The sequence below is a fragment of the Hyperolius riggenbachi genome, chromosome 8, assembly GCF_040937935.1.
Source record: "Hyperolius riggenbachi isolate aHypRig1 chromosome 8, aHypRig1.pri, whole genome shotgun sequence".
Classification (NCBI taxonomy): Eukaryota; Metazoa; Chordata; class Amphibia; order Anura; family Hyperoliidae; genus Hyperolius; species Hyperolius riggenbachi.
The window spans coordinates 104,274,354-104,293,672 of NC_090653.1; the positions used below are offsets into that span (position 1 = coordinate 104,274,354).

Below are 19,319 nucleotides of genomic sequence, written 5' to 3' on the forward strand. Positions count from 1 at the left end.
ATTCCCATTAATTGGTTGTAAAATATGCTGTGTTCAGCGCAGAGTTCAGAGTGATTGAAAGGTAAGTATGGGTGGTTTGTAGGTAGGATCCATTGATCCAAAAACAGTAGGGCTACCTTAAAGTACATTTATTACCCTATCACATACAAATCACAAGAACTGCCTTTATAGAAGGAAATAAATTGCTGCAGTGGAAGATAAGTGGTGACCTATATACAATAATTACAGTGTAGGTGTCATCGACTAGAGCTTAGTTTCACTCTATAAGAAATAGAGCTTTGTCAGGAAAAGAACACAGTGTATACAAAATAATAAATAGTCCTCCCCACCACACACAGACCCACAGCAATATTAGCCCAAGTCAGAGTCTGGCTGGATGGATCCTACCTACAAACCATCCATACTTACCTTTCAATCACTCTGAACTCTGCGCTGTTATAGAGGGTTCAGATCCACCTGCTCCCCACCTACAGAAGGCAGCTTGCGACCACAAAACCAGCCCTGAGGACTGTAAAGAAATGGTCAGAGGAGGCGAAGCAGCAACTTCAGGCCTGTTTCGAATGTACCGACTGGACAGCCCTGGAGTCACCTTGTCTGGAGGAATGGGCCGGAAATGTTACAACCTTCATCAGCTTCTGCGAGGAGTCATGCATCCCGACGAAGACCTTCAAAGTCTTCCCCAACAGTAAGCCGTGGTTCAACGGCAAGCTCCGGAAACTCAAGGCGGAAGCTCACAAATCTGACACCCCTGAAGAGTTCAGAGAGGCCAGGAACACCTTTAACCGTGAACTCAAGATAGCGAGGAGGAACTACTCGGACAAGCTGCGCCTGAGTCTCCAGTCTGAAAATCCATGCGAAGTCTGGAGAGGCTTAAGGGCAGCCACAAACCTAAAACCTCCCCCTCAGCACGCACCACCTAGCACAGACCGTGTTGAGGAACTCAACGAGTTCTATTGCAGATTCGAGAAGGAACCCTCCTCACTCGGAACACAAGAAACCCCACCAGGGGGGTCACCAGCCTCAGCTCCGGTACCAGTCCTGGAAGCTGACGTCCTGAAACACCTCCGGCGGCTCAACCCCAGGAAGGCCTCGGGCCCGGATGGCGTATCATCAAAGTGCCTGAGAACCTGCGCAACCGAGCTCGCTCCTGTCCTCGCCTCTCTTTTCAGCAAATCACTGACGATGGGTAAAGTACCTGCCTGCTTTAAAAAATCCATGATCATCCCGGTCCCCAAGAAGCCGGGGATCTCTGATCTTAACAACTACAGGCCCATAGCCCTTACTCCCACCATCATGAAGATCTTGGAAAGACTGGTCCTCTCTCACCCTAAGCGATTCACTGACCCCCTCCTGGACCCACTTCAATTTGCAAACAGGTCCATTGAGGACACCATTAACATTGCTCTGACATACATCACAGAACACCTCGATGGCCCCGACACCTATGCCAGAATCCTCCTCCTTGACTTCAGCTCGGCCTTCAATACAATCTGACTAAACATCCTATATGACAATCTAGTACAACTTGGCCTTGACCTCACTCTGTGCTCCTGGATCAAGGACAAACAGGACGCAACTGGTGAAGCTTGGCAGCTGCTCCTCACAGGAAAGAACCACAAACACAGGTGCCCCGCAAGGGTGCGTACTGTCCCCAATCCTGTTTTCTCTTTACACAAACAGGTGCACATCAACCGACAACTCTGTCAAGGTTATAAAATTTGCAGATGACACCACCATCCTTGGCCTTATTGGCAGGGACGGTGAGCTTGCATACCGGAACGAGATTGAACGCATCTGCAGGTGGTGCAAGGACAACCAGCTGGTACTCAACACAGCAAAGACAGTTGAACTGATAGTGGATTTCAGAAGGCGCCCTCCCACACGCGACCCAGTCTGCATTGAAGGCATTGACATCTCCAGGGAGTCGAGTGTCTGCTTTCTAGGCGCCACCATCACCAAGAACTTAAAGTGGGCTGAGAACACCTCCAAGGTCCAGAAGAAGGCCCAGCAGAGGTTGTTCTTCCTGAGGCAGCTGAGGAAATTTGGGATGCCGTGGGAACTGATGACATTTTATACTGCCACCGTTGAGTCAATTCTTTGCTCCTCCATCGTCCGCGAGCGCCAGACTCAAGCTTCAGAGAGTAATCGACACTGCAGAGAGAATCATTGGGTCACCCCTTCCACTTCTGGACCTCTTACACACCTCCAGACCAGGGGCGTAGCTGGAAATGACTGGGCCCCATAGCAAAAATTTTTATGGGCCCCCCCCCCCTGACCTTCCAACCCCACGGACCTCGGGCCTCCCACCCAAACATTCCTCCAGGACCCTCCACCCCAACATTCCCACACCCCTCAAAGTACAATATAAGTAGCCAGGTCTATAGGTATCCACAGTTTAGGTAGTAGTCAGGGGCGTAACTAGAAATCACTGGGCCCCCTTGTGGCAACAGCAATTTAAACTAAATACTGTACAAACGTTTTAACTCATACATGAACATTATGGAAAATCCAAGGTGAAGAAACTAACTTTTGTCTTCCGTGTGTTAAGATATAGAAGAACTGTGAGCCGTGGAAGCACTCAGCGGCTGCACACTTGTAAAAGCTCCTATATCTTTAAGGTGACGTCACCTGCAACAAAGACACTACGTGCGGTGAAGCCCGGAAGAGTGAGCGTCGCCACTGGAACTATCAGAAGGAAGTGACGCAGGCCGCCGGGCACTGCCGGAGTTTAGACGGAAAGCTTTGAAGTTCCTAGCTATACGGGTAGCAGAAGAAAGGAGCTTGAATACTTAACTTAAGGTACCTTGAGTGGACTAATGTTAAAGTGATCAGTCATAAAGTCAAGAGGCTTAACACTATCTATTGATTACAATCCTAGGGGAACTGGTCCTATTGTTTTATTCATAAACGGTGGAGATTTTACAGAATTCTGTTACCGCTATTACGGACATACTGGATCTTTTTGCCTAAGGACCTGTACGCTTACGGCCGTTGAAACCCTAGATTTTGCATTACTTCTATGAAAATTAAGAAGGTTTTTCTTTTCCTTTAAGGTGTTGGAAGATTGTGTGTGTTAGGGCATATTATCGTGTGTGATTGTATGGATGGTATGATTGTGGATCATTCTTTGGATTATTGAATCATTGGATCTTTTTAGAAAAGTTTTATTGATTTACCTAATTATTTGATTAAAACAAGCTATTATTTTAGTAGCGCATGTTCCTCTCTTTTATAAACTGTGAAGATAAACAATTTCATCCATCCTACTCCTGAAAAATAAATTCATTTTTTTACAACCTCCTAGTTTTATTTTGTTTTAAAAAGCTAAAAAAGTAGGTTTAATGCTATTGTCTCATATGATGATGATTCAGCTTTTCCCACAGTCTTGCAGTTAGCAATCATGTGACCCCCAACAAGACAAATTCAGCAATAATGAGGCCCTATCAAGACAAATTCAGCAAAAATGAGGCCCCCAACATGACAAATTCGGCAATAGTGAGGTCCCCAACAAGACAAATTCAGCAATCATGAGGCCCACAACAAGACAAATTCAGCAATCATGAGGCCCCCCAACAAGACAAATTCAGCAAACATGAGGCGCTCTCAACAAGACAAATTCAGCAGTCATGAGGCACATAAATAGACAGCATTTCAGATAAATCGGTAGACTGCCCTCTTAATATGGTAGACACCTCTCACCTGGTTTCTGAATTCTCCTGTACTGGCTGCTGTGCTTGGCAATACTGTTTTTGGCTGGATTGGGGATGATGTGTGGGCTGAAAGGCCTGGCAGTGATGCTGTGGCCTGGCTGGCGGTGATGCTGTGGCCGGGTTGGCTGGCGGTGATGCTGTGGCTGGGTTGGCGGTGATGCTGTGGCTGGGTTGGCTGGCGGTGATGCTGGGCTGTGCTTGGCTGGTTGAAGTAAATGCTGGCCTGACTGGTGGTGATGCTGTGGCCTTTTTGACAGTGATTCTGGGCTGGGTTGGCTGGTGGTGATGCTGGGCTGGCTGGCCTGGATAGTTAAGGTAGTGACAGGTGCCCCCTAGTTAAGGTAGCGCCAGGAGTCCCCAAGTTTAGGTAGTGACAGTAGCCCCCCCAGTTCAGGCAGTGACAGGAGCCCCCCAGTTCAGGCAGTGACAGGAGCCCCCCAGTGTAAGTAGTGACAGGTGACCTCCAGTTCAGGTAGTGACAGGGACCCCCCAGTTCAGGTAGTGACAGGGACCCCCAGTTAGGTAGTGATGGACCCCCAGGTTAGGTAGTAAGTGACAGGGACCTCCAGGTTAGGTAGTGAGTGACAGGGACCCCCAGGTTAGGTAGTGAGTGACAGGCGCCCCCCAGGTTAGGTAGTGAGTGACAGGGACCCCAGGTTAGGTTGTGAGCGACAGGGACCCCCAGGTTAGGTTGTGTGCGACAGGGACCCCCCAGGTTAGGTTGTGAGCGACAGGGACCCCCAGTTAGGTAGTGAGTGACAGGCACCCCCCCAGGTTAGGTTGTGAGTGACAGGGACCTCCAGGTTAGGTTGTGAGTGACAGGGACCCCCAGGCTAGGTTGCGAGTGACAGGCGCCCCCCAGTTAGGTAATGAGTGACAGGCGCCCCCCAGGTTAAGTTGTGAGTGACAGGGACTCCCAGATTAGGTAGTGATTGACAGGCGGCACCCCCCAGGGTAGACCCCCCCCCCCCCCCCCGGGCCCGCTCAGGGCCGCTTTTGAGGGCTGGACTAGGGGTCGCAGCATGAGGGGCGAGCTTGGTGGCACGTCGGTGGGGAGAGGGGAAGGCTTCCCCCCTCCCTCACCTCGGGCTCTCCCCTCTGCGCTCCCCTAGCATTGAACAAACATTGTATGCAGACGGAGGTGGCGGGGCAGCGGCGGAAGATACATACCTTCCGTGCGCTCCACCGATGCGCCTCTCTCTAGCTTCTGACGCGACTTCTGGTATAAACAGTGTAAAAATTAGGGATAGGTTAGGACAAGGTAAAATATTGGTAGCATTACCTATATTCTACTATAGTGGATAACAGAATATGGTAAAATTATCGATATTTTATTACCATTATTTTGTACCCATTTTCACTTGCAGAGCTATTACATGTATGAAGGTTGTTTCCACTGCCCATATTGGCATGAGGCTATGGTGAGGCCATGGAAGAGATCAGATTGTGAGCTGCTCCAAGGGGCATTCACAGTACGATGTACATTGTAGAGATGCAGAAAAACCCATCGCGAGATAAATGCTTAATAACAAGATTTTAAGTAGCTATCATAATGATATTCACACCATTTCCATGTTAGGTTGCACTGTGCGAGTCACCGTTTCACATGCTGGCCAGAGTGACCAGCACAGCTCGCCTGGCAAATCTACGCAATACAGTATCAGTATGGTCATGCCCGCTCGGGCTGTGACGTGCGCCGATTAAGTAAGGAGAGTTGGCTAGTGGCACCTAAAGGGTTAATTTTATGGCGTCCGCACGGGGGGCGGGTGACGGTGCTTCCCGCCGTTGATGTGACGTCAGCACGCTGTACGTAGTGGAATGAAAGGAAACAAACAGTAGAAGGCTACGGCTGTGATCCTGGAATAAGAGTGACAGCGGCAGCGGCGGTGGGCGGGCAGCGGGGGCTGCGGGTGAGTGCCGACATAGAGGGGGCCATTGTGGGGGGCGCTGCGAGGCGCAGGATGTCAGGCTCCGCCCCCAGGAAAGGCGCGGGAGGCCGAGTAGCACCCGCCACATCCCATTGTAGTGAATGGAGAAGAGGGGCTATGAATGGAGAGGGATGAGTGGTTGTCTAGTGATGGGGAGTCACAAGTTTGGGGCGCAGTGAATGAAAAGGTATAAGGTTGGGGGGCTTGTATAGAAGGGGTACCAGAACAGAACGAGGCACTGAGCTCTCCCATTCCATAATCATTGTACTTCTGCCTTTCATCAGTCAGTGCTAGACCTTAACTGGTTGATAACCGGTAATAGTATATTATTAATAGTGCTGACATGTCAGCATCATCGCTCCATAGAATATATAGTCTTATTGGTCTGAGAAACTTAGAAACAGGGCTGTGGAGTCGGTACAAAAAACCTCTGACTCCGACTCCTCAGTTTATGAAACCACGACTCTGACTCCAACCCCGGGTAACCAAAACGGCCCCGACTCCTCGACTCCAAATCCTTAGTCTAATATTTAACAGGGCTGTGCATTTTGTACAAAAATCATCCGACTCCTCAGTTTATGAAACTCCGACTCCGGGTGCCCAAAACTCTGACTCCACAGCCCTGCTTAGAAATGCACTTGCCTCAGGCTTCCTCCAGCCCCTTACATCCGTCCTGTGCCCTCTACAGCTCCGGTCGCTCCCGGTGCATCCTACTGCGCTCCAGCATGCGACTCATGTAGTCGCACTGACGTCATTAGGGCTTTACTACGCCTGCGCAGTACAGTCTGGATGACGTTAGCGCGACTCAGAGCAGCTTGCGCAGGCGCAGTAGGAATCTTGAATCGGAGACGCCGGGCCATCTGCGGTGAGTGGAGCTGCGGCGAGGGCAAGTCGAGAGTGCTATCCAGTATGCCATCGTGCTGCCCATATGAGAGTATTGAGCATTTGTGTCAGAGCTAATATTTTCCATAATGCTGAGTATATTGATATTCACAACTCGGGCACTAGTCTATTTGAGGTGACCAAGTAGGAAAAATCATAGGGAACAGTTCTCCAATCACAGCACCCGCTATAACTTGAAGGCTTGTAATTGGCCAAATGGTGCATGAGTAGTTATTTCAGCTTATCTGAAGCCTAAAAGTTGAAGAGGGTGCTGTCATTGGAGTTGAAACAGCAACCAATCACATTAGCGTCATTTCACTATATGGTTTCCCTATGTATTGCCTTTGGTAGACTAGCGCCCATGCCTCTAGCTGACCACTGAAGAAGCAGGCAATCTAATGTCTTACCCTAGTATATTGTCCTTATAGTTTTGGACTAGTTAACCTACCAGTAGGTCTTTGGGAGACAACCAAAGTTCCCAGAGAAAACTACACAAACATGAGCACTCCACGCAAATATTTTAGCTCTGGTGCTGAAGGGGGTAGTGCTAACTACTTAGCCACTGTATATGTTTGGATATCCCGTAGAACACTATCTTCATGCAGTTTCTTTGTTCTCGTTGCAATTGTATGTTTTCTCCCAAATGATTTAAACATACATGTATGTTAAAGGACTTCCGTTGTGAATGTACAAGTCTGTTTTACTCACCTAGGGCTTCTTCCAGCCCCTCGCAGCCACCTGAGTTCCTTGCTGCACCTCCGTCCTCTGCGTTTTCCTGCTTGTCGCCCATAAAGATCGTGACCCCACTGGCAGGTCCAGTCTTCTGTGCCTGCACAGGCTTTTCGTGCCTGCGCGTACTGCGTGGTAGTTGTGCGCAGTATGTACCAGATGATGTGGACATGCGGGCAGGAGTGCAGGCTCAGAAGACCCACCAGCGGAGTCACGATCAGTACGGGCGACCAGCGGGACAACACGGAGGAACGGGGCTGCAGCGAGGGACTCAGACGGCTGGAAGAAGCACCAGATGAGTAAAACACAGATTTGTACATTCACATTGGAAGTCCTTTAAAATTGGCTACCCCCAGTAATGATAGCCTAATGCCCCTACCACATTACAATGTGGTAGGGGTATTAGGCTATCATTAGATTGTGAGCTCCTCTGATGGACAACTAATGACATCACTGTATACATATATAAGGTATCAGCATTGTATAAATACAGTGTACAATATTTCAAGTTTTCATCACAGTATGCAATTGATGCTTTTAGGGGGAAGGTGGTAATTGAAATATCTAAACCCCCTATATGTCAGGTTGTATGCATAGTTTTCTAAGATTACTCACATTCTTATTAAATTACCAACAACTAAAACACTGAACCCATAATGGTGGGAAAATAAATCCTGAGGAAAATATCAAAACCAAAAGTTGTGTACTAAACTTCTCAATGAACTCCCATCAGGTCTCTTGATACGTGTAAACCTCTCATTTGCCAGCTTCTATGTTCCTGCGCAGGGATTACAACTGCATGGTATCTGCGTTCCTTTCCCCACCGCATTCATAAACAGCTGTTTTAGGAAACATGTAATTGTTACATTCATATTTTCTGCACCAACAGGAGGTGTGCTTGTTTGTTTTCACTTGAAATGACATCTTCCCCACAGGAAACTTGGGCTCTGCTGCCTTACTGTGTGCTTACAGTTGCCAGTGGGAAATCTTTTACTGGTTATCGGTCACGTGTGTTCATAAGTTAACTTGGTAGGATTTTCAGTATGTTTCTTACCCCATCATTGAAAGCTTTCCTTCCTAGTGTACATCTTCTGGGTGACTGAAGCTCAAACCAGATCTTACAACCGATCAAGAATCTTTCTGTGGACGAGACAGCGCAAAGTGATGCTGGGAAATTTGGGTGCACCATGCGCCGCTATAAGCCATAATGTGAATTGTGGCTATAGAGGCTCTCAGACAGTAAACTGGGCACCACATTACTGTAATTCCAGTGCTCATAATTGTGTAAATACACATTAATTTTTTGAAGTTACAATGCCCTCCACAAATATAACCTAACAGAAGTACTTTAAACCGGAACTGAAAGGTCTGATAAAAAAAAGTTTCACTTACCTGGGGCTTCTGCCAGCCCCCTGCAGCCGACCTGTGCCCGCGACGTGACATACCGATCTTCCGTTCCCACGTTGTGGCTCAATTTCACTTTGCTTAGTGGGCATACACTGCGCCTGCACAGCTTTGGCCGCTCGCTTCCTCGTTCACTCCCCCGGCGCCGGGAGCGTACCGCACAGGCTCTGTAAAGATTCTCTAGCGCAGATTACTGCGCAGGACGCTGCTGGCCACTGGAATATGTACAAGGATACGCATGCCCAGGGTGCGGTGGAGGTCACCTTAGAAGTCGGCTTCCACTATGATAAGAAAAGTGAGCCGCGGCGGGGGAATGTAGGATCGGTATGTTATGGGCACGGGTAAGCTGCAGGGGGCTGGCAGAAGCCCCAGATAAGTGAAACTTTGGGGGGTGGGGTTTTAGGACCTTTCAGTTCCACTTTAAGGCCTCTTTCAGGTGAGCGGCTGAACTGTGCGATGTTGGAGTGCTCAGTATCCTGTCTGCTGGCCATGAGCACCATTCGGGTACAGTTAAAATGCAGCTGAGTTGCAGCCTTTGTAGCGCCACCAGACGATGACACAAAGTGGTGTAACCAGGCGCCCTGCTCAGACGTGACTCCATTTGGGGCAGGGCCGCCTCTTCACCACTGAGCACTAGCAAGCATATATTTATTATAGGATTTATAGTGTTCTCTGTACCATTTTCGCACTAGTGCCTCTGATGGTGGATGGTCGCCTACCCCACCTACAACTGATTTTGTCGTCTGGTAGAATTGAAAAAAGTGGTCTTCAGCAGCCTTTGTTTTGTTGCAGCTCTATTTCTTGAGTTAAGTGAAAGCTTTAAATTGTGAAATCATTTATTTTCTTGCTTTGTAGCAAAATTGATAAATGTCCCTGTATGTGTAGATAATTTACAGTATATACAACACATACAAATGGTGTGTTCTGAAATTGATTTATATAGCACCACCATCATCATCCATTTCAGTCAAACATCAGATCTGCATAAAGTATTAGAGGTGGAGGATCAGCAGGACAGCCATGCAATTAGCTTTGTAAAAAAAGGAAATTAATATGGCAGCCTCCATGTTCATTATTTCTGGTGTTCTTTTAAGGATACCCAGGCAGAACAATCAGAATTAAGATAAAGCTAGTGACAGATGTGGGTGGGATAGGCTTGACCCAGAAGGCTTTGCTCTGCGCATGTGCAGTAAGTATATTTCTGATACCAGATATCGTTAACACTCCCACATTCCAGTGAGCTTCGTTTGGGTTGTAGAAGAACATTTTACCAAAAACCAGCCATGACCAGGTGCTCCTTGCAAGGTTTCTGACAGACAAGTCAGAAGGGCTGGTTCACACTGCAAGAGCTTTTTCTAAGTGCTTGTGATTTTTAAAAGCTCTTGCTCTAATGTAATGTTTTGAGTTTGTTCTCACTTGAGCGATATGATTTTATAAAAATCGCTCATTGCATGGCATTAGCAAGAGCTTTTCAAATCACTAGTACTAAACATGCTCTTGTAGTGTGAACCAGGCCTAAAACCATTGATGTGTTCAAAACACATCACATTTTCCTGTTTATTCCTTTACAATATGCGTGCACCTGAAGATAAATGGGTACGGTACGAAAGGGCATGAACTTATCATCTTCAGGTCACTTTTACACACAGTACAACAAATGTAAGATTTTACATTACTAATTGCCATCAGATACATATGTTCACAAAAATGGTGTGTTTTTCCTCTTAATACCTGTTAACTTATGATGATTTGTTGCTTTATTTTTCTTCGTTAGTCTGAATCAAAAGCCACAAATCATGTCAGGCTCGACTGGGCAAAAGAAGGGATCTTTAAGGCTACATAAATGTGGTTTCTGCAGATCAAACCGAGAAAAGGAATGTGGACAGCTACTGGTGTCAAACAACCAGAAGGTGGCAGCACATCACAGATGTTTGGTTAGTATTCTTTCGCCTCCTAAAGTGTAATTTTGCTTGCACTTTAAAGATTCATAAAAATGACATTGCTGGAAAACCCTTTAGGGCTCGTCTCCACTAGTGCAGCGTGCGTCTCGCAGACGCAAGCCGCACTGAGCGGGTGGGATCGCAGGCGAATCCATTGAGCCGTGCCATGCGCGGCTATGGGATTCACAGCCTCCGCCGCAAATTCTTCGGGGGGTTCCGGGTGAATCGCTCCCGCAAGCGATTTCGCCGCGGCCCCGTCATCCCCTATGGCAGAGTTTCCCCGTGCGAATCATGTGCGGGGAAACTCTGCAGAATCGCCGCCGAAACCGCCCTAGTGGAAACGGGCCCTTACTGTTCTTCCACTTACTGCCGCTCAGAGCCCTCTCGTTTTCCATTTATATCGTTATAATATCCTGGAATTCCTGGATAAAATCGCTGCGACTCCTGTGACTGTTTTTGGGTCACGGCTCCAGTCGTGGTACGAGTACACATGGACCTGCACCCTCGTGCACGCCACTCTGCTCCAAGTATAGTACTGCGCACAGCAGGGTGGTCTGGTTGCGCGAGTGTCTCAGTCCCAGCCACTACCTGGCACGCTGCGGTCGCCGGCTTTCGTAATTTGTTTGCACCTTTGTGTCAACAGCCGCCTCATCAACGTAGTGTGTGCTGGTATATTAGGCGGTATATAGGTGGGGATAGACAGTTTAAGAGGCAGAGCTCGGGTGAACAGCTCTGCCTCTTCTTGGCAGCATTTTCTGCGACCACATTGGTCGTGGTATGATAAAAGGTGATTTCTGGGGACAGGAATGCTCGTTCTGTCGGGGGTATGCGGCTGAACACTTTGGAATACATTAAGGGAGAGCTGCATTGTAAAATTTTTAAAAATTAGCGCCATATTTATTTCATTTTAAATTACAAAAATGAGCCCTTATGCCCTGTACAGACACTGGATAATCCTCAGATGAGATGCACATTTTGGGCTGTCTGTGGAGAATCTAGCATGCATACAGATGCCCAATGCCCTCATTCCAATGCGTACGTATTGTAAAGGTCTGTATAGGGGTGCATGTAGGACTAGTAAATAAGCATGCTTGTTCACCCCCTTAATAAACTTACATGTTCACATAAGCTGCAAGTATGAAACATGTATGTGTGTAAATGGTGTTAATACACACATTAAATCTGCCTTGCGACAAAGCAATCTTGATGGGACAGAGATTACAAGATGCCTTATTCATGAGTGAATAGCTAGTGAAGAAAACTTCACATTTTTCCATCAAGGCTAATATTAAAGAGCTGATCAGAAGCAGTAATGTTTAAAAAGCAGTGCCTGTGTGTCAAATTCGATTATTATTATTATTTTTTGTCTTGTAGGGTTTAATTTACTAAAGCTAAAAAAAATACCTGATCCACCAAACCAAAACCTGCACTTATTATTTGTATACTCTTATTAGTTGGCTAAAGTGTTTTTTTTTTTGTTTTTTTTTTAAGCTTTATACAAAAAAATAATAATAATTTGAAAAATTACTGAAGCTTGAATTTGTTGTTGTGGCATTGGATTCTTGCACAGTGCCCACAGCATGAACTTTCATATCCTTGAGGGCTCTTTCACATTAGGGCAAATTTTGTGTGTTAACGCAAACGACATCCGTTTGCGTTAACCAAGGTAAGATGAAAGTCCATAGACTTTCATTTTACCTTTCACACCCGACGCTGCGTTTCGATGCGTTGCGGTTCCGACGCACCCGGGCGTAGTTTTTCATCCAACGCACCTGAGAGCCGGCGTTTTTCGTCGGGTGTAATTACCTGCTACCGCCGCTGATTGCGTTGCACCGCAGATACCCGACGACATGCCGCAGGCAGACAACGCGTGCAGGAGAAAGGCTCCTGCATGCGTTGTCTAATGTGAAAGAGCCCTGAATTTATTTAAAATACATTCTCTCTGAGTGTGTGACCTGCCACTATCAGCATTTCTAGCATGGTTTGCTATGGCCCAGGTCAGGGTTACAAACATGGACCACTTACTAGCAAACAGCTTGATATAATTACATTCCAGGTTTGCTGGTTCACTTCTTTCCATTTATTCTCCAGATTTAGTAAATAAGCCTCCAAAACATTTTATGTTGGTTCAATAGGTAGCAGGATAATAGTTCATAACATTTTTGTCAGGCGTTTTATGTAGATGCCTATGCTGAGTTTGTATGTGTATATAGTATTATCATCTTTTTTATTTATTTTTTTCAATTTACAGCTTACCTTTCTTTTTGTTTTTACTCCTCAGCTGTTTTCCTCTGCTCTTGTATCCTCTCAGTCTGACAGTGAAAATCTTGGAGGATTTTCCATAGAGGATATCCAAAAGGAATTACGAAGGGGCAAAAAGTTGGTAAGCATCAAACACTGCAGCTGGAAACAAGGTCTATTTTTACTTGTTCCCATAGAAACAAATTTCACAATTTTTTTTGTGAGTCGGGTGTTAGTAAGTCGGGGACTATATACATTCATTAAAATTGTTTAAAAAGCACAGAAAATCCCACTCATAGTGGGAAACCAATACCTAAATGTCCTTCAGGTAATAACCCTGAATCTGTTTGTGTGTGTGTGTGTGCAGTTTTGAAAAAGGGCTGTTTAACCCTTAAAACCGGGGACTGAGGTCTTTATAGCTATCTGAATGAGCAAATATAATGAATAGTCGAGCCTAAGTAAGAAGGTGCAAAATACGATAATCAAACCCAGAAGGGACAGGTAAACAAATACAACAGCTGTGTTAAATATTTCACATTTATCCAAATTCTTTATATATATATATATATATATATATATATATATATATATATATATATATATATATATATATATATATATATATATATATATATATATATATATATATATATATATTTAAATGCTATTTATTATGGGTAGAATGGAGGCATCCAATTTGTGTTCTATTTTAGTGTTTTAAAATATAAATAAAAATAAAGTGGTAATTGCTTGCCTCTCCAAAAGATATAGACACCAGTTCAACTGGAAAAAAAACATTTTTATTCAAAAAGCAATCTGACAACACGTTTCACGGGTCATAGCCCGCTTCCTCGGGACAATACAAAATGCCTTGATAGCATAGTGGATAGAGTTTAGGCGCCTCAGTCTATCCCCTATGCTATCAAGACATTTTGTATTGTCCCGAGGAAGCGGGCCATGACCCGTGAAACGTGTTGTCAGATTGCCTTTTGGCTAAAAACTTTTTCTAGTTGAATTAGTGTCTATATCTTCTGGAGAGGTAAGCGATTACCTCTTTTTTATTTATATTTTAAAACTCTAAAATTGAACACGCATTGGGCGTCTCCATCCTACCTATTACCAGTCAGCCCTCCTTTGGAGGTAATAGCTTTGCAGTTTTTCCGGAAAGTCTATCGTGCTACAGGAGAGCGACCGTCCAGTATCCAGCAGGACCTGGAGTACCAAGCAGGCACGGTTAATTCCCTGTAGGAACTGCAGCCCACCTTTGTGAGTATATATCTATATACTTTTATCCTCCCTATACCTGACGCTACTGCACCATTGCGCTCCCGGTCTCTCCCTACTTTTCTCCTAAGTGTTCTTAGTGCCTACAAGAATCACCAAGAAAACTCCCCTATAAATGCTATGGAGTATGGCCAGTAAATATATAGCTGGCTAAAAACAACCCAAAAAACAAATTTGAGTATGTACTTGCCACATCCCTGTGCTAATAATGAAGCTTCTTTTGATGCTGTGTGAAGGTTAGATAACAAACATGCCCAATGTGTAGTGTGCTTTGACCACTTCCTCAGCAGCTCTTCCCATGCTTTCATGTTTTTTAGAATTGGCGTTTTCTGCAGTCACTGAGGCCCAGTGCACGCTGGGCGGATCCGCCGGCCGCATCCGCTTGTATAGGGGTGCATGTAGGACTAGCTTGAAAATCCGCGTGGCTAATGTATCTCTATGGGCTGGTGCACACCGGCAGTTTGAGGTTTTTAGCAAGCAGCAAACGTGCCTCTTGCTGCACATTTGCGGTTTGCTTCAAACCTCAAACCGCCGGTGTGCACCAGCCCATAGAGATACATTAGCCACGCGGATGCGGCCGGCGGATCACATACAAAATCCGCTCGGTGTGCACCCGGCAAATATTGGCTCTCTGCTCCCAAAACCACTAGCGTTTTGACTATCTGCTAGCGGTTTTGGTCTGCACTGGGCCTGACTGTGCCTCAGAGAAGCTCTTATTTGGGAAGGGATGGGGGATGTTCAGTATGTGTTTGAGATGTGGAAGGTAAATTAAGTACCTTGAGGAATTGCAGGCAAACATGAAAACATACAAACTCCATGTATAGTGTCCTGGACGAGATTTAAACTTTAGACGTGTAAGCTGAGCATGCTAATTTCAGACAAATCATAGACCAAGGTGTTGTAGTTTGGTTCAGAAGGGTCTTAAAGGAGAACTGTAATGAAAGTTATATGGAGGCTGCCATATTTATTTCCTTTTATGTAATACTAGTTGCCTGGCTATCCTGCTGATCCTTTACCACTAATTCTTTTAGCCTTAGACCCTGAACGAGCATATGATTGTAAGCCACTAGATTGTAAGCCTTCAGGCAGGGTCCTCCTCCTTTTGTGTCCTACCTGATCACTCACCTCCATTACTGTGCACCCATGCTATGCATTTGAGTGAACTCAACTTGCCTAATCTCCATGCTCCCATCCAGTGACTGACTAAGCATTACCCGGTACTCATACTGTGCTGTGTGATCTGGTTTTTCTTGTATTCCTGTATTGTCGTATTGCTGTATGTCACCCCTAAATATTGTCTGTAACCTAAACTAATGTCCAGCGCTGCGTAACATGTTGGCACTTTTATAAATACAATAAATAAATATGCAGTTCAGGTGTTTCGGACATTATTGTCAGATCTGATCTAGCTGCATGCGTGTTTCTGGCGTTGCTCAGATATTACTGCAGCCAGCCAGACAGCTGGTATTGTTTAAAAAGAAATTAAACATGGTAGTCTCCATATTCTTCTCACTACAGCTGTCCTTTAAGCCAGGGATGTTGAACTCCAGCCCTTGACAGCCATATCCATGCCAGTGTTTTTATTGGCCTGAGAAATGTGTTCCACTTGATAAACCATGCCTAATGCAGTCGCTTAACCTCCTTAGCGGTAACCCCGTGTGTGACACGGGGTAAGCCGCCGGAGGGTGCCGCTCAGGCCCTGCTGGGCCGATTTTACTTAATTTTTTTTTTTTTTTTGCTGGACGCAGCTAGCACTTTGCTAGCTGCGCCAGCACCCGGATCGCCGCCGGCGCGCGCCCGATCGCCGCTATCCGGTGCGGCGCGCGCCCCCCCCCCCCCCAGACCCCGAGCGCTGCCTGGCCAATCAGTGCCAGGCAGCGCCGAGGGGTGGATCGGGTCTCCCAATGACGTCCCGACGTCATTCCGCCCCGTCGCCATGGCGACGGGGGAAGCCCTCCAGGAAATCCCGTTCTTTGAACGGGATTTCCTGATCGCCTATCGCCGGAGGCGATCGGCGGGGCTGGGGGGATGCCGCTGAGCAGCGGCTATCATGTAGCGAGCCCTCGGCTCGCTACATGATTTAAAAAAAAAATAATTAAAAAAAAACTGCTGCGCTGCCCCCTGGCAGTATTTTTCATACCGCCAAGGGGGTTAATTTGAGTTGTGCCAAAATGTGAGTATCTTGGCCTTTAAGGACTGGATTTTGACTTCTCTGACTTAAGTGATCCAGAAAACCGATCTACACATCCGGATGGGCAGGTGCAAGTACAGTCCAAGCATGGCCAGTAAAATGAAGCCACTCGTGCATGGTTTTTCCCCTCTGTGCACTTCATTCTACTGGGCATGCCCGGACCTTGTTGCACAGGCCCAGTTGGATGCGCCCTGCTGCAAGAAATCTATTTGACAAGCTTAAAGAGGAGCTGTTAGGTATAAGGTCTCAGAGAAAATAAACACATATATCAGTAGCTAAAGATTGGCTGTACTTACATTACATATGCATTTCACTGTCCATGTTTGGATTTCACAGAATTTGTATATAGTATATGCAGAGATAGATGCTCCTGACAGCTCATGGCAGGCTCCATGTTTTTCTGTCAAATGTGTCGTCATGTCCTGCCTGCTTCCTGTTCACAGATAAGCTTGTACTTGAACAACACAGTGTGCAGTGAATATTAATGAGCCATGTGGCTAGGAACAATAGCTGACTCCTGCAGTGTACTCTGCCGGAGATTTATCAGTGCTAAGCGATTACAAGCTGCTGTAACGTCTCATTAGCAGCTGAGGGGAGAGCCCCAGAATGCTTTGCAGTATGGTATGCGGCTTGCGTCTTCTTAAAGGGAACCAGAGACGAAGCACCCTTGTGTATTTTACCATGTATATCAGTAAGAACATTAGAGAAAACACTTACCATGCTGTCTGTTTCAGCCTCACTGCTAAAAGTGTCTGTTATCAACAGTCACAAGAATCCCAGACTGAGCAATTAAATCTGGCTTTGCTGGGAATGATTATAGCTGAGTCATTATAGCAAAGCCACAAGGGGGCAGGCTTGGGCTTGAAATAACACCACAGAATACAGACTTAGCTATAATCTTTCTGTAGCAAAGCTAGACGGAACAGCCTGACTTCTCAGTCGGGGATTCTTATCAGACGTGATAACAGTCAGATTACACAGAGAACAATGAAACAAAGGGCAGATTAGGTGTTTACTGTCATGTTCCCACTGATTTATAAGGTAAAATACAAGAGGGTGCTTCATCTCTGGTTCTCTTTAAGAATAACAGCCTTGCTGATAAGCACACATCAAAGGTAACTGAGATTTTTATCTTCACTATTTGCTTTTGGGCTTCCTTCTAAACTGTTTAACACAGGAGAATAGAGGTTTAAATTCGCTTCTGCAGCCTGACAGTTACTCTTTAAGTAGAATGGATTTAGAGGGACCCTGGCCTGCGCTGGAACGGTGGGCTGTAAGGGGATCTGGGGAGCCTCTGAACTTCCCACTATTGAGGTAGGTATGTCAATTTATTTTTCTTCAGGTAAGCTTTAAGCTACAAAAAAAATCAGTGCAATATGACATATTGAATTAAAGTCAGCATGTCTGTCTGTGTTTTTTCTCTCTTATAGATGTGTACTTTGTGCCATTGTCCTGGTGCAACAATTGGTTGTGAAGTAAACACCTGTCGCAAAACGTATCATTATCACTGCGCTCTGCGTGACAAAGCTCAGATACAGGAAAACCCATCACAAGGAATATATCTGTAAGCGCAACATGCAAGTTCTCTGTTCAGTAATAAAATTCTTCTATTCCAGAGCATCAAAGCACTATCCCGATATGTTATTTTGAGTTTCATATAAAGTAATTGCTTCGCTAATTTGCTAGTATTGATGCCTAGTAAAATATATTGCTTTATCTCTCCATAAAGCAAACCAGAAAATTCCTTCAACCTATGAGCCTGCTTTCTGTAAGGGCTGGTTCACACTTGGGCGCTTTTCAGAACTTTGCTAATCGCTGGCGATCAGCAAAGTGCTGTTGCTAATGTATCCCTATGGGATCATTCTCACTGCAGCATTTGCGGTTTGCAAAAATCACAAGCGTGCTATATACAGCACTTTGGGTGCGATTGGGATGTGATTTTTTTTTTTTATTATGTTGAACGTGTATCACAACGTGAATCGCAACAAGATTGTAGTTGCAATCGCATTATGCGTTCATTGTGTGAACTAGCCCTAAGGGCTGATTCGCACTACAAGAGCTTTTTAAACTGTAGAGATTTTAAAAGCTTTTGCTAATGCAATGCTATGGGGGTTATTTACAAAATCACATCACTCCAGTGTGAACACACACAGGATAACATTAGCAAGAGCTTTTAGAATCACAAAGCGCTTAGAAAAGCCCTTGTAGTGTGCACCAGCCCTAACAGTAGCCAGTGGCCTCACCTCACATTACTAACCCTAGCTGCGGAACACCAGCAAAAAGTTGCAGTGCGGCTTCAGACCTGATACTATTTGGGGAAGTTTTTTATAAGCGAGTGTTGCTAGACAAGGCAATAGAAAACAGGCTCATTACTCATCTGTTCATGTTACACTGCATGTCCTAGAGAAATGTAGCATGTAAATATAAGAACCTTTTCACAGTTGGAAGAACTGTATTCCCCCTGTGATGTATTGCTGATGGTTTCAAAACCAGCACGTCTTTACCCAGAGCCAGGACAAGGTCCTCCAGCACCCAAGGCTGAGACACCAAAGTGCTCCCCAGCCGTCACACACTGATTGCTATAAAACAAAGAAGCACCCCAGAGCCCCAACACCTAGTTATCTGCCATGCATCCCCCTTTTCTTCTTTCTCTCTGCTTCAAACACAATAGGGGAATGATAGCTGAGTGAGTTGTGCACTCCTGGAGCCTCTCTCGCCTTTGACCTCAGCCCGACACTGCCTTTACTTGCTCTTTTTATTCTATGGGTTACTGATAATCATGTGTGAATTGGTAGATATGTCACTAACATAAGCTGTTGCTCTTCTTTGTAGGTTATATTGCAGAAAACATAAGGAGCAGCTGCATAATTCAGAAGGTAAACACTTGTTCTTGGAGCAGTCTGAAATGTCAAGAGAACTTTCCTCACTGAAGTTTCTGGTATTTGTAAGGAAGAAAGTTATTTTAAATACTGTTTGTTTGTTTTCTGTTTGTTGGTTTTTTGGTTACTAG

The 19,319-nt window shown here is 45.6% G+C and overlaps 1 protein-coding gene across 1 annotated transcript in view; it reads left to right on the plus strand.

The window, feature by feature from the left end:
- The first annotated feature begins 5,528 nt into the window (after positions 1 to 5,528).
- The window catches only part of PHF6 (PHD finger protein 6), a 34,627-nt gene continuing 20,836 nt past the window's right edge, over positions 5,529 to 19,319 (plus strand). Inside the window, exons 1-5 of the mRNA XM_068250950.1 lie at positions 5,529 to 5,620; positions 10,428 to 10,587; positions 12,875 to 12,976; positions 17,740 to 17,873; positions 19,142 to 19,185. Coding sequence (XP_068107051.1) covers positions 10,450 to 10,587; positions 12,875 to 12,976; positions 17,740 to 17,873; positions 19,142 to 19,185 — 418 coding nt within the window. The 5' untranslated portion in view covers positions 5,529 to 5,620; positions 10,428 to 10,449. The remainder of the gene's footprint in view (positions 5,621 to 10,427; positions 10,588 to 12,874; positions 12,977 to 17,739; positions 17,874 to 19,141; positions 19,186 to 19,319) is intronic.